The following is a 26,403-nucleotide window of genomic DNA, read 5'->3' as shown; positions in this document are numbered from 1 at the left end:
AAGTGGTGGGAAGAGCCCTACTGTTTGAAGCTGTCTTAAGAGGCCTCGCCATCCCCCAAGAAGGTTGAGAACCCTCCAGATGGAGTACTAGAAGAAATGAAGGCAAATTCTAGACAACTGCAAGACGTCCTTACAAATGTGACCACTTCCAAGACTGTGGGACTGGGGAGCCTGATCTCCCCTGAGAACTTCAGCAGTGCTCAAGGGTTGTTTAGAGTTACAGCTTATGTTCTACGCTTTATTCACAACACGAGGGCTAGGAAACTGTCTCTGGAGTGACGGCTCGGACTCCTAAACACGGAGGAGATTCTTACTGCTGAAATTACTTGGGTGAAGGAACTGCAGAAAACCTTTGATCAGCAGAAGCAGAAGGAACTGAACTCGACTCTTGGACCTTTCTCAGACAGTGACGGAATCATAAGGTGCGAGGGGAGGCTGATGAATTCTGATTTACCATGATGCTAAATGCCCTGTTCTAGTCCCTCCCTGTCGTCTTACAACCTTAATAACCAGAGACTGTCATGAAAGAGTTATGCATGACCGCGTCAAGGAAACCCTAGCAGAACTTTGCACTCACTTCTGGCTTGCGAAAGGGAGACAGATAGTCAAGGCAGTGGTTTCAAGTTGCAACACGTGTCGCAGACTAGAGGGAATAGCCTATCCACCACCACCCACTGCTCAGCTGCCACAATTCAGACTTGAAGACAAGCATCCTTTTCCGAGTGTCGGTGTTGACTTCTTGGGCCCGCTTTATGTAAAGGCGTCTGCAAACTCTAAAACTATGACTAAGGTATACACTGCGTTGTATACTTGCACAACGACACGAGCGGTGCATTTGGAACTGACAACAGCTATGACTACACAGGCAGTGTTGCAGAGTTTGAGAAGATTTGTTGGACGGTGGGGTGTGCCAAGTTTGTTAGTGTCTGACAATTTCAAGTCATTCAAGGCCGCATCGGGTAAAGTGCAAGCCTTGTTTGAAGCCCCAGAAGTAACAACCTTCCTGAATGAGAAAAGAATCAAGTGGCGATTCAACTTGGCAAAGGTTCCCTGGAAGGGAGGCTTCTTTGAGAGAATGGTGAAGTCTACTTAGAGATGTCTCAAGAAGCAAATTGGAAACGCACAGCTTACTTTCAAGGAGTTGATGACTGTTCTGATGGAGGTGGAAGCAGTTCTTAACTCGCGGCCGTTAACGTACGTTTATGCAGAGGATGTTGAAGAACCCCTGATCATGCCCTCTCATCTCCTGATTGGAAGAAGATTGCTCACTCTCCCTGATACCGAGCAGCGTGGAGAAGGTCAGAGCAGTACCCAAGAGACCATCACAAAAAGAGCAAGGTATCAGCGAACACTGGCTGATCATTTTTGGACAAGATGGCGCAAAGAGTACCTGCTGAGTCTTTGGAAGCAGCACCATCTAGAGGCAGGGAAACAGCAGCTAGCCAGTACCATCAAGGTGGGAGATCTTGTAATTGTGCATGAAGACAATGTGCAGAGAAACTTCTGGAGATTGGGCAGAGTTGAAAGGTCGATCACGGGGAGTGATGGAGTAGTGCGTGGAGCTGCAGTGAAGGTCGGAGACCGAAACAAACCAAGCACAGTCATTGAGTGGCCTGTACAGAAGCTCTACCCACTGGAGACAAATGAGCCTACACCATGCAATCAAGAGGAACTGAGCATTGCCCATCATTTGCCAAGCCGAAGGGCAGCGGCAAGGGCAGGACAGAACATTTAAGAAGTAGATCCTAGTCGTTTAGGAACTGTTTAGTTTTCAATGGCCAGAGTTGAACTTATTTCTTGTTGTGTTGCACTCTGAGCCATTGTGGGGGAGTGTAGGAAATTGCGACTTATCGTTGAGATTTACATGAAGTGTATTCTGGTGCGCAAGCATGCGTAAAGACTTTGAATTCTGACTCCAAACACGTGCGGGGATATTCTGAACGATTCTGACAAAATTACAGTCTTTTGAGATAGAACTTTGAATTCTTTATAGTAGACTTACTTATTGGAGTGGACCACGCCGACTTATTGGAAGATGTCAGAGGAGGGCCTGGAGAATCTATAGCTTGACTGACTCCGTTGGGATGGACATGCATTGGAAACCCAGAGATGGATGCAAAGAGAGGCCAGCCTAATTTTACATTCTTTCTCAATGACTCAGACAAGTGAAACGACCTACTGGAACATAGACAAAGCCCCAGAAATTGAGGTTGTCAAACCGGACAAGAAATTGGCTATAGATACAGTTGCTAATTCCTTGACATTTGTGGATAGTTGCTACACTATTGGTATGCCTTGGAAGCATGACGAGTGTTCCTTGCCCGACAATTACAGGGGGGGAGTATGGATTTTTTCTGGAACCACACAACAGGTTATTCAGTCAAACAATGTATGTGACTGGTTCTCACAAGAACAGAACCTTAAGCTGAGCTCAGATGAAAGTGTAGATAATATAGTTCCTCAAATCAGGGAAGGTGGAAAAGAGGGTAATCATTGAAGTCACGGAGCATCAAAGCACAGCAATGAAGTTCACACAGCTTCTTGTTATTAATAATAAGGGGTGGTGAATGATAAATCTGAGACTTCAGTGAGCTCAAGATTACAGACGTTTGCAACCATGCAGTACAAAAGAACTATCATGGGTAATCCTTATGGGCAGTGATGTCTAATACTGTTACCATCGAATACACAACTTCACATGTTTGAGAAACCCAGCTGGTTAAAAGATCTAAAAACCCTTCCAAGCATTTCAGACAATGTTGATGACGCGATCCAGTTTGAAGAAACAAAATGCTATATACGCAGCTGCAACTCAACAAATCATTTGAAGAGTGATTGTAGAACTAATATCAACCATAACACATTAAATTTAATTGCAATAAAACCTACAGTATTTTTACTAATTACAATGAAATTCGGAGTATAGGCACAGGGTTTAACATTTCTTCAAAAACCTTTTTCAGGGACTAATTAAAAGCTTTTTTTAAGTGGGGGTCTTAATATTGGAGATAATTTTATTTGCATTTTGAAATTGATTGGGACTAATAATAAAGACAGCTTTAAATTACTTGAAAACCTAAGTCACCAGCTCAAAACACTAACCGGTAATATACTGTAACATTCCAAGGACAGCTTATAACAAGATTGATGTTTGCCTCTAAAACTTGGGTGGTTTATCTTCTAAGCGATTGGAGTATATTTAAGTTCAGAACTTTACGTTTACTTGATATAAATACTGCAGGGAGTGAAGAATGCTTGGCCCTTTGTGGCTTTCATAATGTCAACTATACAGTCAAACTTCTCCCTTTTTAAAGGGATAAATACATCAACTTGTATATTTATCTTTGACCAACTAACCTCGTCTTTCTTCCTCAGAAGGGGACAAATCTCACGTGTTTCATCCATCAGTGTTGTTTCTCTGGTTGCATACCCACAAACGCAGTAAGCATCATAACCAGCTCCAATTAGCAAAGAACACAACAAGACACTGTAATCGAAACAATTTCCCTTTTGACACTTCAATACACTAGTAGGAGAAACCAGGCTAGTTGGCTGTAGACACAACAACATAGAAGACATTAATTAAATTAATTTTGATTTTTGACATCATCAAAAGGTATTGTTTAGTGGAGGTCTGTTGACGTATAAGTATGTTCCTTTTCATTAGAAAACAAATTCATTATCCAAATTTACCCATCTCCCCCCCCCCCCCCCCAATATATAAATGGGCACTAATATCATTGCTGGAGAGTAATCCTGGACTGGACACACATGTACAGGAAAGGCTATTTCCAACAGGTAAAGATGCCAGGGCCATCTTAATGCCCATCATAACTGCCCTACATAATGAAACTATAAGGTGACAGGGATGGACTGCTGGGGACACAACATATTGACGACCTGCCAGAGACGATTTAAACAAGCTTATGATTACCTGCCGTGGAGCCAAATGATCATGATCAATGCCTTTTATTATCAGTAAATAATAATAATCTTTATTGAGGAAATCAATTTCACTAATAAGTGATTAACAAAAGAGTCCTCGAAAATTAAAAAGAACAAAAAAAAGAAAAATAAAGACTAATATATGAATATATAAAAATTGGACTAAAGACTATTTACATTTCTTACACTCTTTTAAAACTAGCTAATGATGGGCTTTGTCTGATTGAAAAGTCTATACAGGCAATGGCCTCATGCTGGGCTATATTTATCACGTTGACTGGCCTTGTAAGGTTTAATGACCCCAAGAGCTACATGCTTGCTGGGACTGTGGTCCCTGGTAGGTGTAACCTTACCAGACAGGTCAGGGGAGAGATCTCAGACAAAGGATGTTCTGTTATCCTCCAGGTAGGCAAAGTTGCGCATGGGGATAATCACACCATCCCAGAAAACACATCATATTATAGAAATTTAAACCTCTTAAATTCACAGCTCAACCAATGCAATCTTCTATGGGAATAGCAAAACTTCACCACCTGGGGCAATGGTGGTGACATACTGTGCAGGCTGATGCTGCAGGGAGGCATACAGACTGAACATCTCATTGGCAAATTATAGGAGGACGCTCCCCCTTGGGAGTTGGAATGTAAGGACTATGTGCAGATTATGGAACACAGTACAACTACAATCCTGGACCAATATGTTGAGACAATTTCCAAAACTCAATATGGAATACCTCCCTGCCCCTTTGTCCCCTTGCAGTGTTGTCATGTTGCTGTGTTTATGTACAAACTGAGCGATTTCAGTGACTATCAACATTGCTTTGGGGAGGCGGGGGCTTCCAAAACTTCACACGGAGACTCAGGTTATAGATATCCAGAACACAAACGTACACTGCAAACGTTATTTTCATATCTGTCCCAGAAAATATGGCCTTAGATTGTAGCTTATAGAGAGAGAAGAATTTCTCCCATGCATTAATGTAAGGTGATATAGGTCACCCACCATTCTGATCAATACAAATTGAGCGCTGCCTGGCTGCAATGGTAATTTTAGGAGCAATTTCGGATGCTACCTATTTTGTTGACAAGTTCAAATTCATCTCGCATGATGGTTGGATGATACCCATACCCGTGCACATGTAGATGATGCAATAGAATCCCTGGCAAGCATCTCCTTGGAAACGTTTTAGAGCTTGGAAGGATTTGCAGTTCGCATAAGTCCTCCATTTAGTTCTGACTGGAGGAAATAAGCTTCTGAAACTTAGACCACTGCATCTTCAAACTGGGCACCAAAACCGTAAGAAAAAAAAGAACATATGTCTCATATGTGGAGGGAAACCAGCTAACTCAACAAATAGCAAACAGCTGAACCTTTAGAAAACAATCTGAAAAACTCTTGGGTTTTGCCACGCAAAGGCGGAAATAAAAAAATAAAAAAGCGGACATGGAAAATGATCCTTGAAACAGGAGTGATGACAAGATATCTGGCTCTCTGTTGACGCCTCATAACACCAATGGAAACCGCACCTCCTTAGGAAAATAGGTACTTATGGTTTTAGCCTTGTGCATCCCCTCATGTGCCAAAGAAAATAAGACTTTGCATTGACCCTAGCACGAGGATTAATATGGTAATTATTTGCCCAGTGTACCAGATGCCAATGCTATCAAAGCAAGTACACAAACTGTGCCATGCCAAATGCTTCTCACTTATTGACATCCAAGAGGAAACCACTCATGTTGCCCTCAATGAAGTCTAATCATTTCTCAATTCACAGGTAAGCACAACTCCTTCAGCCAGTATTGCTAGCAGCCCCTCCCATTCAGTATACCAAGCGCCCCAGAGGAATTCCAGCAGGTAATGATGTCAGCCCTGGAGGGTTTTGATGGTGTTTTGTGTGTCGTTGGTGACTTAACTTGTTTGGAGAAGAAGCATAACCCTAAAGAGCAGAAAAAGACCATGGCTGCCACTTTGTTGCACTGATAGAGCACTTCTCTAGGAAGAACAGTGGACTTAATCAAACCAAACAATATTTCAGACTAAACAAAGTCAAATTGATGGTCGACATCACACACAAGCAGGAGTTGTCAAAAGAATCAAACACCCATAACCTCCACCTGGCAGAGCAAACAGTCAAGTCCAATATTTTTGGGACAGTTTCTAAAGAAACTGTGGTGCTGCATTAGGATCCATCAGTAGAGAGTGGAAATGAATATTAACCTCTTACTAACCGAGCGCAGGGGCCGTACTGGGGAATATTGGCCCGAGGTCGTAGCAGTGCGGACCGAGCGCAGTGAGGTCTGTACAAAAACGACCGAGGGCCAATATTCCCCAGTACGGCTCGAGCAAGCTAGGTTAGTAAGTAGTTTATTATATGGCACTTGGAGCAAACTTGTTTATTTATAAAAACGCACTTCCGGTCACTTGAATTCAAAGGGTTTCCCGCGTGACGTGTTTTTGATGACGCGAGCAACCCAGAAAGAACAAGCTTCGGTAGCACGAGTTTGAAAGCAAATTTACTGAACGTTTACATGTAATCATGTTGATTATAGAAAAGACTTCAAGAACGATTTGTAGCAGAATTTGACGAAAATCTTAACAGCTGCGGTTTGTTTTTGAAACTCACAAAACTGGTTTCGTCGAAACTTTACTAGCCCATCACAAAGTACGGATCAAAAAAAGGTTGCCGTGAAAATCACATTCAACTTTAAAAGAAGCAGCATTAACTCAGCGCTCTCATCTCTGGCTTGGAAACCCAAGTGTAGGGATAAAAACCACCACACAGTTCTTTGAAGTGCAACTGTATTGGAGTCGCCGAATTCTCCTGCCTCAAAAAGAGCAGTTTCTTCGTTTTCGTCAATCGCCTGAGCGGCTTGCAGCTTGTTTCTTCTGTCGTGTTCAGTTGTGAATTAGTGACTTGTGACTTGCAGCAAGAACTCTTCTCGATTTTTCAAACTCATGTCCTTGAGTATGTTGAATGGATATTTCTTCTCAGATAAGTATCGCTGTATATTGCGCTGAAAACTGGAAAACGTTGCTGGCTCGTATTCACCTTTTCCTGCGTACGTTCATAAAAAAAATTGACGAAAGGTGGTCAAGCTTGGATGCAGGTAGGCTTTCAATTGTTTGACTATTTAAGCCATTAGCTTCAATAAAACGGAATAGCGTGATCATATTAGTAGACGTCTTCCTTTTGTGTTTTCACTTCTCTGTTTGTTAACGAAATCGTCAATGGCTTCGTGGCCTTCGCTGATGCCTGTTTCAGAGGTTTCTACATCTTTGGGATGGTAAAATTTGCTTTGTAAATGATATTCTTTTTCGTCCATGTTGGAATCAGTCTTTTGGGTAGTTTCTTTGCAAAGAATGAAAGTATTTTCAAATTTTCTTGTCGCAGTTTTAGCTGCAAATTTTCAAATTTGCCGCTTATCCTAAACAAAAATACACAGCTTATGACCGTTTCCACGGAAACGGTCCGTATGGTAAAATCCCGACCAAGAAAGAACCAATCAGAATGCGCGGATTTACCTCAAGACTACCTTGCCATATAATAATTGATTTTATCAACAGAGTTGACAGAGTTGATAAGGTAATTTGGCCACTGTAAAAACTTTGGGTGCCGACATTTCGAGCTTTAGCCCTCTATCAGAGCCAATCAAGGAATTGTGGGTTGTATGAACACGAACGTGTATTTTCTTAGCTTGTATGTATGTTTGTAGTTATCTCTCTGTAACTCTTCAATGGAATTGGAATAAAAAAGAGAAAAAAAATTTGATCAAAATGAGATTTTTGTCTTGTCATGACCAGGATTTTCAAAAACGTCCAAGCCACTTCCGAAGATTTCCGACCTTTTCCAAATGTTACCGAGAATGTCCGAAGATATTCGGACGACCTTTGGACACTTCTGATTCAAACAGATTGTAGACACTTCCCTGGACACTTGAAAGCTTTTGCATGCGACTGTTATAAAGAGCAAAGAAATAATACATACCAAATCTGAAACAAAGTTTTTTTAGAACAACTTGTCCGGATTTGTGAGTCAGACATGAGAAATTGTCCTCGATGCATGAGATTGCTGTGTTAGTCTGCAGGCGTGATACTCACGTATAATGTGTGAGAGTTGGCAGGTATACTATAACGAAGGCATCTGAAGCATCAGACCCGTTTACTTAAACCAACAGTGTGACCTAAAAGCCTTCAAACCGGGAGTCACAAATTTACCAATCCATGTCCAATTCTGAAATCAGCTTACTGCAGAACCCGTCCACTTTTCAGGCTTCATATTTTCATAGAATTGTGAAACTCTGGAATACTGTGTGTAAACATAGCCTCCCCTAAACAATTTGCCATCCTAGAATTTTTTTAACATTTTCTGCATGCCACCTATGCCACTTTGTTGGACTCCAGCTACGATACTGACATGTCTTGTACAAAAAATTGGTGTCTTGTAAGAGACTGCCCTTGCCACTGTGCTTAACTGAAGATTTCTTAATGTATTTTATATGTATTTATGATGTTTAAGGGCCGGTTCGCCTTGCATGGGTCTTGTTGTCCCATTTTGTGCAATACCCATTGGACCAGTCATTTTGATCCTTGTATGTCTGTTTTGTTTGTGTCCTATTTTGGTGTGTCCGATAAAGCTGATAAATAAATTAATAAATTTCTCACACACCTCTGGGAGCCAGTGTCAAGCTAACCGCCGCCAACTGACCCTTTTATTTCTCAAAACAATTCAGCCTAACATTATACGTAATGTACGCAAAAATACAGTAATATTAAACAACGTCAGTTATAAGCTTAGAAAGACTCCATGATGACAATCTTAATAAAGAATATCTATAACCAACAGAGTGTATCTTATCAACTTGAATGAAGGGTGGGGTGGGAACTGGGGCTCTGAAATATACGTCAGCAATGGCGGACAGCAAAAAAGCAAATGACAAATACAATGTAAATATTACTTCAGTAGCGCACTACTGAGGTCTAAAGGTACATCTAGTGACCAGCAGAAGTAGGGATGCACAATCTGCGAGCCAGCGAGGCATGCGAGGCAGACGTGTGAGGCACTCAGGGTAGTCTAAAAGACACTCCGGTTAGCCTAAAGAGCACTCCAGTTAGCCTAAATAGCACTCAGGTACGTTAGCTTAAATAGCTCCCCGGCTAGCTTAACGGTTAGCGGTTTATGTTGGCCTCGCACGTCTGCCTCGCATGCCTCGCTGGCTCGCATATTGTATACACTTAGCGGAAGTCATGTTTGGCCTGTCAGCTTTTTATGCAGCATAATGATGTATGTGTAATCTATGAGCAATCGAAAGGCCACAAATTTTTTGTTCATTGTTTTTTCATTTCAGTTCATTAATTACCCATTGATCATCGTTAATAATCAATTACTAATAGTTGATTACTCATTGATTACTCGCAAGATGTCAGTGATCATCAATTAGTTACATCTGGTTATACATGGTTTTCCACTAAAAATAATTCAACTTGGTGCAAGCTTTGTAAAAGGAGAGGAAATGTGCGGTTGTAGATGGGTTACATCCAAACAATTTGTTTGATGAGAGGGCAGGTGTGTAGCAGGGCTGCTGCAATCAGGATTGTTTTCTTATTTGTGGTTGACTGTATCATGAGAAAGGCAATTGAATGATGATGCTGTGGGATAAGATGGCTAGAGGACTGGACTTTGCAGATCTACAATTTATTTACCAAGTAAAAACACTTACCAAGTCAATTGGTGGATCCAGTGGTACCAACGTTAGATAATCAGATACAAATTGGGCACAGCCATCATAATCATAAACTTCTTTGTAAGGCAGAAGCGTTGGGTGAATATATGTACACACAAATTTCTAGAGGGATAAAGTTATTGCAAAAATATTTCAACATACAGTTTTAGATCATGATTAAAGAACTCTAATTAAAAAACAATCATCTTACATGTAAGGCAATTTAGGCTTGTTGGACAAAATGACTGCCAGGCAGCAAATTCCATGCTAAAGTTTAATGTGCTATTTTGTGAAACAAAATGAAACAAAAAGTTGAGAAGCAAGTGGTGGTTATCAGAAAATATAGTCAATATTGCTATTGTTATGTCCCTTAACACAAAGGCCAATTACCACAAGGATACACATACAGAGTAATAGCCTGACAATTCAGGACATTACGATAAACATCATAACTTAAAAGACATGAAATGCAACAATCTGCATCTGGACCTGACGGTATTCCTGCACACAGCCTGGCTATTGCTAAAACATCTGCAACAACTGAAGGGGTGAGTGGAAAAAAGCCCTAAGTGACATCTGATCTTATGTCAAATTCTCCTTTGCTCATACAAGGAAGAAAGGGCAATTTACTAGGAGAATTAAGCACTCAATCAGATGTCACTTAAGGCTTTTTTCCACGCACCCCTTCAACTGGCATCTTAGTCATCAGTTAACGCCATCTTTAAATTTTCCGTAAATTTAAGAAATATTGTGTCATGGCTAAATTTGCATACCCGTTTTACCCAATCTGCCACAAACTGTGACCGAAACCAACATCATTGCAATATAAGCGACTGTCTGATTGGATATAAACGTTCAACCAATAGTTATTAAAGAGCAGGACAAAAAGCTCTAGTTTCATGCACATTTGGTCCAATGAGGGGGGGGGGGTTAAGTACATCAATTTTGTTTAGGGGGGAGGGGTGCTCAGAAGATAAAAATCTCCAGATTTCAGATCTTCAGAGGTTGGCATCTCTGCAAACCGCACACGGCAAACATGAGACATGACCATGTGACCCTGTTTATCATATATTTGCTGCTTGCTGTTTTCAGTTTCTCTGTCAAATCGTGTAGTTTTGTGTTAGCATCAAAGGCCAGAACTAGGTTGCACTATTCTCATCTTTGAACTCTTTCAAATTTTCAAGAAAACATAAATTAACGCTAATACATGTATAACGTTTGCTGTTTGCCATAAACACGATTCTTAATCTCTCTAATATTATGACTGAGAAATGGGAACTTAAGCCCTAGAGAATGGTTATACCATTGGTGCCATATCTATAGATAATGTTCCAAAAGACATTTGTTTCTTATGGTATTCTTAATTCACACAAACTACACACCATTGGCATTTGGGCTTGATAAATGAATGGATCATTGACTACCTGGGTGTAAATCCCAACATGGTGACATCCATTGTGGTGTTCCAGAACTGACTCTCTCCAAGCAAGACTGTACACAATATTTTTCAACAATCTCTCGACTGCCTTAAGACTCCACTATGCTTTTCTATATGTCAACAAGACTAGTACATTATCTTCTCTTGGTCAAAATGGTGATGGAATTATTGTTCATCTTCACAGTGAATGCTAAACAACATAAATTTTGTTGTGGAGTGTAAAAAATGAACTTACTTAATTCACCCAGATAAAACAGGTAAATTATACCGGTAAAGAAATTTTGTTGGTTCATTACCTAGTCACCTTGGCTCTAACAACTTTCAAACCTACATGTATCACTTACTTTGACAACCTGCCATGGAGTTAGGAAAGATCAATTGGACTCTCTTGGGCCAATCATATCTTGTTTGTCAGGAAATAATTGTACAAAAGATTGGGGCCGGGCATTAAAAAGTATTTACCAGTAGGAACTTTACTTGAAATCTACTTAAAGACCATAATACCAAGTGTAACTTACATAATTTATGATATTAGTGTTTGGGGAATTTGCATGTTCCTCAATCCCTATTATCCTGCTTGAACTCTATCCATGCAAGTGTAGCAAAGATCTATATTATACCTGCCAACTTTTTCTGAGTCAAAGGCGTGAGATTTTTGTCTTGTCATGACCGGGATTCCGAAAACGTCCAAGCCACTTCTGAAGCTTTTCCGAAGACTTCCGAACATAATTTGCCAAAAATGTCCGACGATATTCCGACGACCTTTGAACACTAAATTACGATTCAAACGGATTGTAGACATTTGACCACATTTGAAAGCTTGTGCGATTTGTTATAAGGAGCAAAGAAATAATACATAACAAATCTGAAATGAAGTTTTTTTAGAACAACTTTATCCAGATTTATGAGTCAGCCATGAGAAATTGTCCTTGATGCGTGAGATCGATGTCTTTGGTCCGCAGGCATGAGACTCAAGCATAATGCATGAGAGTTGGCAGGTATACTATATCTATATTCAGCCTCGATCCATCATTGTCTGAAAAATAAGACTGTCTACTAAAAATTTTAGAAACAGACTGCAGATGATCTTTTGATCCTCGTGATTTATCGCTATTTACACACGGCCGGTTGTTTTATTGACAACTTCACCCACTCTGAAAAATATATATATCGATTTTGTGGGAAAAAATCCATCTTAAGTTATCAAAACAAACATGACTGAGCGTAATCATTCATGTTTGGCTACCTTTCATCACAAAAAATGTATTGGGACAATTTGAGAAAATAAATAGTTTCCTGATCCTGCCATTTTGTGAATAATTATACAGTCGAACCTCCCTTAATCGAACACCCATAATGTCAAGGATATGTGGTGGCTAACCAGAGGTCAGACTATAGGGGGTCTAAATTTCGGGTAATTTACATATGGTAATTGCTTAGACCTAACCCCTTTGCCAGACTGCTTACGGAAACCAATAGTAATAACTTTTCTTTAGACTGCCTGATTTAGGAACAAACAGTTAACAGCATTTTTGCTATGTTACATTTCAAGCATAAAAAAAAACAACTGTCGCGTTTGTTTGTTTGTTTGTTTGTTTGTTACAATTAATCCAGTTGACATTCACTATTGCCTCACTTTTTCTGTTGAGTAATACAAGGTTGAGAGAGTCATCACAGGTCAGGTATGAACATACATGCTATTTATAAGATAAGAGAGTTTCTTTCCTAAAGTCTTTTTCAGTGTACACTATAGTGCATGTGTATGTTATCAATAAATTTATTGTTTCAATGCTAAACTGTATTTTGGGAGACACTTCCCGTAGCTCTAGCTGGCTGTAATGATCGATGTGGGCCAATATGTTACAGCGACACATTTGCAATTTCCGCCCGTTAGAGATACAGCAGACTGTGTGTCAAGTGGTTGCCTACAGGAGGTTGAAAACAATTGAAAATTTTAAACAATCATTTATAAAAGTGGTCGCTTATGAGAGGTGGTCCCCTACGAGAGGTTCCATCTATAGTGATTTGACTTGAAAACTTTTTTCCAAAAAGACAGCTGGTAGATTGTAACCACTGTGAGTCTCAAATGAGAGTGAGGCCACTGGCACTGTACCTCTATGGCTTTTCTGATCCTCCTTCTCAGGATGTCAGTTTCCTTCACAATGATTCTGGTTGAAGACATGTCCAAGGAGTGTCCTCAGAGTTCTTCAGGTGTTCCCCACACTACTGTTACAACGCTCTACTCCAGTGTTTCCATACTATCGGTGATCCAGTGTGTCAAAACCAAACTGGAAAGCAGATAGTTGGAGGAACAAGACTAGGCTCACTTCACATTGGATCATCAGCCTTCTGGATTTTGTTCTCTCAGCCCCCTATTTCCTGTTCAAGGGAAATTTTACAAGCAGATCCAGGGCTGAACCATAGGGTCCCCTGTACTCCCCTATCATTGCAAATCTGTATACCGTTGTTTCGACAAAGGTTGTCCAAAAATGTGTAAAAGCGTACAAGACAATGCCAAAAGGTAGTCTGGGAAATACCCAATAAATTTCAATAAAAGCTCAGAATCCATATGCATCAACCGTACAGCAAAGACTTGATGGTGGGCAAAAAGGATTCTGAGCAACATGGCACAATTGGGCGCTAGATACTCAAGTGGATTTCAGCATTTTTTTACTTGTAAATGTGTAAATGTTCAGTAGTGTTAAATGTAGTGTGTTTCACCACCCTACACCTCAGATGATTTAGAATTCTTTCTATATGCTGTTTTTGTTGATAATGAAGGAAACATACATGTAGCATGTCCCATTCATTGATTGTCAGTCACTGGGTGAGAGGAAAACAAAGAAGAATGACTCCAGAAAAACGCTTTTAAACTTAGCATCTGAATTCCTACAATAATGCATCGATCGATAATACTTCTTGCAACTACTTTAAAGGTTAAAATATGGTGGAAAGTTTTGTGTCTTAAAGCAAACACTGTGAAAATGAAATGATACACTGTACCTTAGAAGAACTAGCTAAAGCGTGTCAGAGAATAATCTGTTGATGTCGATTACTGGCCGTTTGAAGTGCAAAATGCTGTTCCATTTAATAAATAAATGTAAATCTCAGAAATCATAATTGGAAAGTCAATGGATCATGTCCTAAGTCATACTTTTTCCTCCCTCTCCTCAATCTCTCATCATTCCCTTTTCTAATTTGCATAATTTTACTGACACTTTGTGCACGTCATCTGAGTAAAAAAGTATAATGACTGCTCGCAGGCTAAAGAACAACCAGAACATTAACTCACCAGGTTGACACAGCATTTTCCCAAAAAAGTAAAATTTAATTCAATAGTATTTATCTTTTTGCAAAACCGGTTGTTATACATTAATTTAGAAGTAAATAAATTTTGCCAAATTATAAAATATTATATTGTTTTATTTGGCAATCACCCCTCATGTAACCATTTTAAAGTTAGTGTTTTGTGAAAATACATGTACATGTAGATTTGATTTTGTCCCAGTGAAAATGTATTGCGATAATCAGCCTTTGTGTAAAGTGACAACAGTCTTTCCGATAACCAGCATTTGTTTTGTTTCGTTCAACAAGATAGCAAGCCTTATTTTTCATATAGGTTCATAACAACCAATATAATTAATGTTGATTTTACCATAGTCTTAATATATAAGCACAAGCAGTTACCTCTATTCCACACTCGTTAAGGGGATTTAACAGCAATGGCTTGCGGTCACGGTAGAGGTGTACAAATTGCCTTCTAAAATTTTCACAAAAAGACAACACAAGCTTCTCCTTGAGGGTGTTTTCTTTGTATGATTCAGGCAATGTGTTATGGTCCACATCCTTGTTTCTGAAAAGAGCGCAATATAATTTCATAAGTCTGATAAAGATCAACAGATAGAGATACCGGTATACTTAAGCTAAGTGGCAGCTTGGGCATGGGCCTGAGTATTTATGACCAGCTGTAGACCAGACACCAAGTTAGCTGTGAAAAGTTAAAATAAACTGCTGATCACAAACCTTTTTGGGATAATTTTCAAATAACATAAGATTTTGGTAAATAGTTTAATGATAATAATTACCACGATTCTTAATATATTTAATGAGCAAATTTAACAAAAAATCTACGTTACTCCAAGAAAATATCAAGATGATGACATGACCTAATAAGCCAATAAGATGCCAAGTTTGTGTACTACTATAATTTGAAACTAATGGAATAAATTTATAATATAAACAAGATGCCCCTAATGGCATTTTCACAGGATGCTTAATGTGGCCTCATTTATTCCCATTGTATGCTTTGCAGATTTTTATAACTATCCTCCCTTCGCAATTGAAATAATTGTCTGAATAGTTTTATTCAGAAAGACTGTGTGATATTTTATCGTTGTGTTACTGGAAATCATACCGGAAGTTACTTTCTGATATATTTGTCATGACCCCGCTGGGCGCTGAGTAACACTGACAGATACAGATAAGGGGATCTAATTCATGCTTACTATTGAAAAATAATCAATGTAGAAACGGTTCCTGTCTCCAAATAAAAGGTGAAAACGTAAGTATCAAAGCATCCGTATAAGGCACAAGGTTAATTCTTCTTAACAAAATATTAATGCTTTCCCCTGTATAGTAGTTAGGTTCCCACTTAGCAAACAGACAACCCTGTTACAAACTGGTCTGGCTTCCTTCGCATTGAATTATCCAATCTGTTTGCCAAAGCGTTATTTCTTTGCTGTGAACTCTACAATTTCCACCATTTAAACTGTCAAGTACATGTACTACTTAGAAGTTATTATTTCGATTTACCGCTTGAAAGTGGTTTGTTTTCTTTCTGAAAACGGCAGATCAGAGTCTTAAATCCAATTCCATACATATGGCCGCCATTGAAAAACAACCTTTCAAATGATGATTTGCTATGACGTCACACAGGTAGGGATGAGTGGGTCTCCTCCCTCACGATATATGTGCCGATAATGGATTTTGATTGGGCCGTTTTTGTTGAAGACAGTCAGAATTATAATAGATCCCTTCTAGGAGAGAGCAGAGTTTAATGTGTAAATTAATATGCAGATTTGAACCTACAACGAAGAAAAAATATATAGAAACCCGACCGTAAACTTGAGGCGGTCTGCCTTGCGGGCATCCTGCACAATTATTATTATCATAGATGTTCTGCACCATGAAAAATGTTGTTAACTTACCAGTTGAAACTTTTGTTAAAAGCATTTTTACCACCATCTATTTCTAAATCCTCCTCGTAGATCTATGCCAGGGGTGGCAAATCAATAACAATTGATATTGGAAAACCATTCGATAAATCAATATCAATCCATAAAATGAGATTAAATGTTATCGATTTTATTGATCAATTGATAAAAGTCGATACTCACACACTGGTGAAGTTTTAACTGGTTATAGATTTTATTTTATTTGGTATTTGTTTGTTTATTTGTTGAGGCAGCATATGATTGTGACTCTAGTTATGTAGATTTTGAAGGTGCCAGCGAAGACTCCATAACATGGGGGGCTTTCGATTTTTCAGACCTGGCCGGCCAGACCATCGAATTTGTAAAGGGGATGTACCGATAATTTACTTGAAGGATACGTTTTATGCTAGTCCTGTCGTACAAGTTTTGGAGTGATTATTTTTCAAGATTTTGCAAGCTTGTTTATTAATCCTTTGTTGATTTTATTTCGATAAATTGTAAGATAAACTACAGTCGAACCTCCGGACCGCAGTAAATAGTCCGGATAATCGAGAGTCCGGATAATCGAAAATATGAATATTAATGAGATAGAAATGTAAAGAAAAGGTTATAGCAAAGAAAACATGACTTTAAATATGAAATCCGTTTCCCAGTAGATCTTTGTTGAATAAACTAGGCGTACAGGGCTTTATCCAACTGCTCATCATCAGCCGGCCAGCTTTAGGGACTTTCATTTTAATCCTTCGCTTGTCTCGATGCGGTCAGTAAATTTTAGGATCTTGTCTTTGTTCTGCCGTATGTCAGATACCTGCTGCTTTCTGATGCCAAATTCTTGAGCTAAATTTGTTCCTTTTTCTCCTTTATCCAAACGTGAAATAATTATCTGCTTATCTTTAATCGATACAACGGCTTTCGCTTTCTAGACATGTTTTTGACTTGAGTTTATGATCGATCGCTCATGTGTTTACAAAACTCACACGGAAGGAACTAATCAAGCATGAAATTCCCTTGGCCACAAAACAATTGAACCAATCAGATATCAGCTGAACACATCAGAATATTTCTTTGTCTCGTCGCACTTGCAAATTTTGAAAAGTGCACAGGATAATACGCTGTTTCAACAGTCTTTTGAAAGTTTTATTGGGCTTTTTGCGACTTTGAGTTCAAAACATCTCAACTAATTAATATTCATGGCAATTGGGACCAGAGAAAAAAGTCCGGATAATCAAATAGTCCAGATAATCGAGGTTCGACTGTATAAGTATTGATAAAATCGATAGTTATTGATAAAATCGATAATGCTAATTGAAAATCAATATATATTGATTACTCACAAGGAAGTTTTCTATCCATTTTTATCAATTTCCGATATGGTTAACTAATTTCTACCGAGTTTTATCGAATATTATCGATTTGCTACCTACTGGTAAGGAGGCAATCAGCTGATCAGAGTATGCAGTTACCCAGATCCCTTTAGTTAAGCCCTCCTACATGTATATAGCTGCACTTTGGAGGTTTGCTAAGGAACTCCAGAATATAGAGATGCTAAGCTGGAGACATTCTTCATTTTGTCATCTTTCTCCCCAACACACGAAATTACGTTTATCGCAGGAAGTCTCACTGTTGACTACGGACGACGAACATTCAGTGCACCATGACCATATTTGGGAAGTGTTGCACGCTGCAGGTCATTTACCATTTCTTACAAGTTCCTGATGTCCTGCTTTAGTGAAAAAGCAGACTTTCTTCGTTATAAACTTGAGTAATTGCTTGACTTGATGTCGTAAATCGATCCTTTACTGGATATGGCGCGGCGTTCTCGTGAAAAACCTGATGCGAATTAAGCTTACGGTTTTTATGAAAAGAACGCAGCCTAAATTTACTTACGGCAGCAAATTGACATCGGGAGCAGTGACTTGAATTTTAGCTAACTCCTTTTGTAGTGCTTCCATATTAAGGATAAGCTTACCAAGGATAGAGTAAGCTAACCTAAGGTACCAGAGAAGGTGTTTCACTAACCAACTTTTTGTTTGAATCATCCTGGCAACAACAGCTTGGTAACCGCTTCTGTTTTTGAAACTGGTCCCATTCCTCTTCTCCTCGCCAATCTGCGCTTGCCAGGGATGCATATCGGATGGCCGCGGACAAGTTTTGTTTCAAAAAGTAGGCCAGCCACAGTAATGTCAATAGACAGTGTTCCCGCTGATCGAAAACGTGATACATATATTTCGAGCTTTCCTCAGTATCAAAACTTGGCAGAATTATATGGGTGCCCCATTGTACACAAGAGTTACATGTCAGATCTCTTCCGTCGCTCCTCTGGTCTCTACCACCATCATTTACTGGGTCATTTCGGCTGTGTTAATGCGATAGAGTTCTCCAATAATGGTGGTGAATTCATTGTTTCAGGTAGGCAGTAATAATAAGCTTAAATGTACATGTTAATTTTAAGCTTAATTAAGTTATTTGTTGATGCTGGTTTTAATACACGTTCGAAAGAAGCATAATTATAATAAGGGCAAGAATGTTTACAAGTGCGATAGGTACGCATAAAAGGGAATTGCCTTATTAAAAACTGGATTATCCGATTGATCATGCAATCCCGCGGTTTTGTTTCGTTTTAGTGGCAATTGGATCAACCATACCACCATGCCCGAGAAATAGTGGCCTTTAAATCGTCTTCTGGGTCGCTTTCCATTTACCCCAAATTTCCAGTTTAACTGGTTAAGATGTAAGGATATTAACTTGGAGGTACTCCACTTTTCCGGCCAAATCAGTTAAACAGTAGCAAGAAAGTCATAACGGGTTAATAAGCGGCCGCTTTGTACCAAACTCTATGACGCTTAGATTTTTCAACCATTCTCTTCAGCCACAAATAATGTAGATTGAGCAAATTGTAGTACAGTTTGGAGTCAATGGTCCCTAACCTGAGATCAGGTCCCCCTGCTCCTTGCCCCTCTTCCCTTTCCCTAACAAGAAAAGGCTTTTTTCAAATCAAGCTCAGTATCTGATGTTGATTTGTAATACTTCATGTTAGGACTGATCTTTTCTTTTTGGGAGAAAATATTTTTATTGGGCATATTTAATGAGCTGCTACTCAAGCAGTTTAAGGCCTTGGTTAAGGGCTTTTAAGGGGAAAAAATGTTTATTCGGGATAACTTCAACAAATTGAATGATACTGAACTGAAATTAGGCAGATAAAAAGGTCGAATCATCCTTAACATTTCTTAGCATAATACATGTAGTTGTGCTATAAATCACGTGACATGTCATGTGATCGTTTTCATGAAAAAAGCAAAGATTTGACATGTAGGCGACGGTTTTAAGAGAAAACATCAAACAAAAACGCTTTTCTAATAAAAATTAAATATCTCCAGCCATTCACGTTTTGAATGATTGTCCATTGTGCTCTAAAACAAAATTTATCAGGACCTAGGTCATTTCAGGGGGGGGGGGGGGGGGTCAGGCAGCTACCTTCGATCTTACCGCTTTTCAGAAAGAAACGATCGCCCCAGTAAAGAAATCTGTCAAGCATTCGAAAACCATAACGAGCATGCGCGAAATGTGAAGGATTTGTGCCATTTTGTCTGTGGCGACTCGACTTTGGAAACCAGTCGTATTTAGTTATTGTTTATTTACTGCATGTTTTTTTTGCGGTAGTACAAAGTTTGAACACTGCTATTAATCAAGACCGTTGGAATGAGGTGTCAGCTTTGTTTTAGATTAGTAGAGCCGTCTGTATTGAAATTGGGAGCAACATGTTTTCAGCTCAGCTGAGATTTTCCCAGCGAGTGTATGTGGTAAGGAATATGACTTGTATTGTAGCGAAGATTATGGTTTTCGTCATCTCAGGAAGATATTGTACGCCGACAAAAGGGGAGATTTCAATTTCAATTCTTCTTCAGTTCTGAAGAAACTAGAAGTCATGCGGTGTTTCACGACTGCCATTGTGAAAGCCCAAAATCTAAGCTCATTTCTCGAGATTGACTTGAATTTTGATGTACATGTAAACTTATTAAGAGTATTTGTCCCACATTTTATGCGTATTAAATGGTAAAAGCATAGTTATGAATGAAACAGCACGTTTATTTTATGGAATTCTCCCTCTGTTTAAATTGTTGCGTGGCGCCAGTTATTCCTGTAATATTGGTCAGTTTAATTAGAATGTACAAATGAAACATGCACAAGGAAAACAGCTTCATCCCTTAAGAAATTTTTAAATGAGAAAATTTTGCAACTGGAAAGGATAGCTTATGAAGATCTAACAACAGAAGAAGATTGCTTAACATTATTGTAAATAGAGCTACCTGGTTTGTATGAACAGTTGCAACTTGTCTGTACAGGGACATTAACTTACGTGAAAAGACATTCAGGTCCTGTAGTGTATTGCGTGACGTCACGTGACCTATGTTAGTGAATTGCAGATTATGCAAATACAGTTGAGTTGAGCACATGGCCGCCTGTTTGTAGTTGCTTGTTCGTTCATCGTATTGCTCCTCCCGCGAATACACTTCATTTGGCGACGAGGATGGGATGAAAACTTTATTTGGTAGAGTAGATACATTTGACGAGAAGACGGAAACTTGAGAGCATTATACGGAGCGCTTAGGACATTATTTTGATGCAAATGGTATTGGCGATGAGTCCCCGGGGGACAAAGCGAAATGGCGGGCGATTCTGTTGAGTGTGTGTGGAAGCAAGACGTACAAGTTGATGTGTGACCTTCTAGCCCCAGCAAAACCGGGAGAAAAATCGTACCAGGAACTGGTAAAGCTTATTCAGGATCATTTAGCTCCAAAGCCATCAGAAATTGTACAAAGGTTTAAGTTCAACAACGGTTTTCGCACCGAAGGAGAATCAGTAGCAGACTTTGTGGCGGCGCTGAGGAATTTGGCCGAACACTGTGAGTATGGAGATACTCTGGAGACAATGCTGAGAGACAGGATTGTGTGTGGAATCCGGGATGAGAAGATACAACGACGTCTGCTTGTGGAAAAGAAATTGACTTTCCTGAAGGCATATGAAATCGCAACCGCCATGGAAGTCACAATGAAAAATATGACAGTGCTTCAGGAATCGAAGGAGTCGGAGTCGGTAAACAAGATAACGGTACAGGCAGAAGGGACGGACGGCCGTCACATACCGCGGAGATCGGTTTGTTTTCGGTGTGGTGGGAACCATAGTGCACAAACATGCCGGTTTAAGGACCTGAACTGTTACCATTGCCAACAAAAAGGCCACATTGCCGACAGGTGTCCAAATCGCATCAAAAATCAGTCGAGAGGTGAAAAGCAAGATGTGCAGCCAAACAAACATGATCAGAGGGGATATTCTGGCAAGCAGAGGTCAGGTAACCTACACCAGTTAGAGGATGTTGTTAATGTTTTTGATGAGGATGCTGGGGAGGAGGGAGATGTGTATGGCGAGCTGTTTTGTGTGAATTCAGGTAGAGGCCACAACCCTTACAAAGTGACAGTGTTAGTAAATGGAGTGAATGTTACAATGGAAATTGATACTGGTGCCTCAACAACTGTTGTTGATGAGAAAACCTTCCACACTCTGTCTCTGAACAAAGCTGTGAATACTGCACTGCGTACCTATACAGGGGAGATGATTCCTGTAGTGGGAGAGTGTGAGTTGGAAGTAGAGTATGATGGTTTTAAAGGCCTTCTACCAGCTGTGGTAATCAGGGGAGATGGTCCATGTTTGATAGGCCGTAACTGGCTTCAGCACATTTCTTTAAATTGGAGTGAAATTTTCCATCTTTCCGCCATGGATAAGGACTTGAATGAGATGTTGGAGACACACGCTTCCATTTTCCAAGGGGGTCTGGGTAAAGTGGCGGGAGTGAAGGCGAAAATCTATGTCGACTCCACGGAGAGGCCTCGATTCCTTAAATCCAGGCCTGTAGCCTATGCCCTGCGTGAAAAAATTGAAACAGAGTTGGATGGTCTAGTCAAAGAAGGAACTATAGAACCAGTTGAATTCTCCGAGTGGGCCACACCCATCGTCCCCATTGTTAAAGAGGAGGGCACTATCAGGATTTGTGGGGATTACAAGCAAACGATTAATCAAGCAGCCAAGTTGGACAACTACCCAATTCCCAAGATCGAAGATTTGTATGCAACCTTGGGGGGAGATATGGAGTTCACAAAGCTGGATTTAAGCCAGGCGTACCAACAGTTGGAGCTGGATGAGGAATCAAAGAAGTACGCAACCATCAACACCCACAAAGGCCTCTTTAGATACAATCGCCTCCCATATGGCATTGCATCAGCTCCTGGTATTTTCCAGGGTACGATTGAAAGTCTCCTTCAAGGAATTCCGCAAGTTGTTGTCACTGGCAAGACAAGAGACAAACACCTGGAGAATCTAAAGGAAGTGTTGACTCGATTAGACAAGGCAGGCATCCGCCTTAAGCTGAAGAAGTGTGTATTCTTACAAAACCAAGTGATTTATTTGGGGCATCGCATAAACAGAGATGGTATACAACCCATAGAAGGCAAAGTGAGAGCCATCCGCGAGGCACCCGCACCAAGTAACGTCAAGGAACTTCAGGCCTTTCTGGGGATGTTGAACTATTACGCTTGTTATTTGCCAAATTTGTCGACTATTTTGGCCCCCTTGCATGAGCTACTTGCCAAGGACTGCAAATGGACATGGGGTAAAAGACAGGTGGAAGCTTTTAACCGAGCTAAGGACATGTTAAATTCCTCAGATCTCTTAGTCCATTATGACCCCAGTAAAGAACTTGTGTTATCTTGTGATGCCTGGCCTTACGGACTTGGAGCAGTCCTCTCCCACATCATTGATGGGAAAGAAAGGCCCATCTCGTACGCCTCAAGGACCCTATCTCCTGCTGAACGAAATTATGCCCAACTGGATAAGGAGGGAGCTGCAGTGATATTTGGACTCAAGAAGTTCCATCAGTATCTGTGCGGACAGAAATTCAAGATTTTTATGGACCACAAGCCGCTTTTGGGTCTGTTTAAGGCAGATAAAGCTGTTCCAACCAACCATGGCATCACCAAGAATTCAAAGATGGGCCCTACTTCTAGCAGCCTATGACTATGAACTGGTCTACAAAGAGGGACAAAACCACGGTAACGCTGATGGCCTCAGTCGGCTACCTTTACCAGATACCATTGCGAGGGTCCCCACTCCTGGGGAAACAATACTCTTAATGGACCGGTTGGAAACCTTGCCAGTGGGTGCTGATCACATTGCGGATTGGACAGCTTCAGACCCAGTGTTACAGCAAGTCTTAAGAAGAGTCCACCATGGCTGGGGAGATAAATGTCCAGATAAAAGCCTGGAGCCTTATTATTTGAGAAAAGACGAACTAAGCACACAGAATGGATGTATTTTATGGAGAAACCGTGTGGTCATTCCAGCTAGGGGCCAACAACAGCTTCTGGAGGACTTGCACAACACCCATCCAGGGATAGTCAGAATGAAAAGTCTGACGCGTTGCTACCTATGGTGGCCGGGGTTGGATGATGACATTGAAGCTAAGGTCAAGTCGTGTGAAGTATGTCAGTTACATAGGGCAGCACCGGCCGCTGCTCCCCTTCATCCGTGGGAATGGCCTGAGAAGCCTTGGTCCCGCATACACATAGACCATGCAGGGCCACTTATGGGACAATTGTTTCTTATTTTGATTGATGCATATAGCAAGTGGATGGAGGTGTATCCAACATCCAGTACCAGTGCGACAGCTACCATAGAGCTGCTTAGAAGAGCTTTTGCCACTCATGGGTTGCCTGACATGTTAGTTTCAGACAATGGCACGGGATTCGCGAGTAAAGAATTTGGCAACTTTATGGCGAAAAATGGAATTTTACATGTGAAAACTGCCCCTAGACACCCTTCGTCTAATGGTCTTGTTGAGAAATCAGTCCGTACTTTCAGAGATGGGATGAAAAAGTTGGAAGGATTGGAAGGTACAGTGCGCACCAAACTCAGCAGATTCTTGTTGGCATATAGATCAACACCCCAGACAACAACTGGAGTTACACCAGCAGAGCTGCTGTTCATTCGACCTGATGTAAGGCAGCGCGTGGAAGACCAACAATCATCCCAGAAAGAGCAGCATGACAACACGAGGACAGCGCGACAGTTTGCTGAGGGGGACAAGGTTCTGGTTAAGAATTTTAGTCTGGGACCCAAATGGAAGAAGGCACATATTGGAAGCAGAACTGGCCCACTGTCATATACGATCAAGAGTGAAGATGGTGTGGTAACCCGTACGCATGTCGATCACATTCTCAAACGACATGACGTACCCTCAAGGGAGGAGGACGACCTACCAGAGTCAGCAGTGCACGCGGAGCAAAATCTGGTACCGCCCACGGCAGTAGAGGAACAGAAGGATGCATCCACAGAGCCTGTTTCCTTTAGCATGGAAGAGTCAAACGCAAGATCCCTGGCAAGGAGGTCTCAGCGCACAAGGAGAACCCCAAGTTATTTAAAGGACTACGTAACTGTTTGAACATGGATTAAAGTTGCATTTTAGTGATCATTGTGAGATTGTCAAGTACAGACATTACGGAACAATCAGTTACCCTTGTAGGAACTGTGTTTTGTGAACTAGGTGCGGGGAAGATGTAGTGTATTGCGTGACGTCACGTGACATATGTTAGTGAATTGCAGATTATGCAAATACAGTTGAGTTGAGCACAGCGCCTGTTTGTAGTTGCTTGTTCGTTCGTCGTATTGCTCCTCCCGCGAATACACTTCAGGTCCTTATTCTCATTAACAAAAAATTGGGAAGTTGAGTTCAGTCACACTGGGTGAACAATGTAAACACCGCATACTAATAAGGAGGAGGTTTTATCGGTATATAATGGCAGAGCGAACTACACGTGTTTTTCGCTCTCTGACTATCTACCTCCTTTTCTGCTTACTTGCGGTCCAACTTGCCGGCCGAAATATCACAAACATTGGGGAAAATAGAAATCTGCTCACTCTGACTGTGTCTTGGGACTGCAACCAAGCTAAGATAGACACTCTTCAAATTCGAACGAAGTCAAACCCTAAAGATCACTCCAACATGGCTCCAGCACTCAAGACCGTTGTAGTTGTCCGGCTTTTAAACATCACTTTAGCTGCAAATCTTATTGTTCTATCGAATGATGTTTCTTTAAACCCTGGCCCTGCAATTACACTGCCTGCTAGGACTAAAGGACTTCGAATATTTCATCTAAATATTCACAGCCTAAGGTATAAATTGGATGAACTTCGATTATTCTGCGATAAACACAAGCCCCATATTCTAGCATTAAACGAAACTTGGTTGGACGAATCTTTCACGGATGAAGAACTTTCTCTCCAGGGATATAACATAATGAGAAGAGACAGGAACCGGGATGGAGGAGGAGTTGCAGTCTACATCGCCGAACACCCGAATTACAGTCGACTGAAAGACCCAAATGAATCAACAGATAGAGACTTGGAGGCAATCTGGTTCGAACTATTACCACCGAAAACAAAGAAAATTTTGGTCGGGGCTATCTATAAACCACTGGACTCTGATGCTACTATCTTTACTGACAGCCTTGGGAAAATGCTTGACAAACTTACAACCAATGAAACTGAAACTATTTTGCTGGGAGACTTTAACTTCAATTATATCGCTCCAAACACTGCGACAATGAAGTTTAAGCGAATAACAAATTTATTTCATCTAAAACAACTTATCAAAGAGCCTACCAGAATAACAGAGAATTCAAGGTCTTTAATTGATCTATTTTTAACCTCAAGACCTGAACTATACGTCTCCAGTGTCATCCCGATCGGTTTCTCCGACCACTGCGCAAACGCTGGTTTTAGGAAACTACACAGAATCAAACTTCCACCGCCTCGGTTTGTTGATGTTTGTTGACACCCATTTTCAAGTCCGGGGAAAAAGATGATGTAAACAACTACCGCCCGATATCCGTGCTTCCACTTATCTCAAAGATAATGGAACGTACGGTTCAAGTACAACTGGTCTCCTTCCTAACTACAAACAATGTCCTATCAGAACATCAGTCAGGCTTCAGAAAACAACATTCTACACAAACTGCTGTTACGTATCTTACAGACT

The 26,403-nt window shown here is 40.5% G+C and overlaps 3 protein-coding genes across 3 annotated transcripts in view; 2 read left to right on the top strand and 1 right to left on the bottom strand.

The window, feature by feature from the left end:
* LOC146489325 (dynein regulatory complex subunit 7-like) overlaps nucleotides 1-18,358 on the bottom strand; it is a 63,043-nt gene extending 44,685 nt beyond the window's left edge. Inside the window, exons 1-4 of the mRNA XM_085107742.1 lie at nucleotides 18,204-18,358; nucleotides 14,791-14,956; nucleotides 9,663-9,788; nucleotides 3,358-3,552 (exon numbers count right to left, since the gene is read on the bottom strand). Of these exons, the coding sequence (XP_084963868.1) occupies nucleotides 3,358-3,552; nucleotides 9,663-9,788; nucleotides 14,791-14,956; nucleotides 18,204-18,355 (639 nt within the window). The 5' untranslated portion in view covers nucleotides 18,356-18,358. The remainder of the gene's footprint in view (nucleotides 1-3,357; nucleotides 3,553-9,662; nucleotides 9,789-14,790; nucleotides 14,957-18,203) is intronic.
* LOC146489322 (uncharacterized) overlaps nucleotides 1-26,403 on the top strand; it is a 219,254-nt gene that overhangs the window by 120,797 nt on the left and 72,054 nt on the right. The gene's annotated exons all lie outside the window — the stretch shown is intronic.
* The window catches only part of LOC146489323 (DDB1- and CUL4-associated factor 5-like), a 40,582-nt gene continuing 32,598 nt past the window's right edge, over nucleotides 18,420-26,403 (top strand). The window contains exon 1 of the mRNA XM_085107752.1: nucleotides 18,420-18,725. Coding sequence (XP_084963878.1) covers nucleotides 18,440-18,725 — 286 coding nt within the window. The 5' untranslated portion in view covers nucleotides 18,420-18,439. The remainder of the gene's footprint in view (nucleotides 18,726-26,403) is intronic.

Source organism: Pavona decussata, unplaced genomic scaffold (assembly GCF_977016875.1).
Source record: "Pavona decussata unplaced genomic scaffold, jaPavDecu1.1 SCAFFOLD_6, whole genome shotgun sequence".
NCBI classification, from domain to species: Eukaryota; Metazoa; Cnidaria; class Anthozoa; order Scleractinia; family Agariciidae; genus Pavona; species Pavona decussata.
This window is presented reverse-complemented; position numbering and strand designations above follow the sequence as displayed.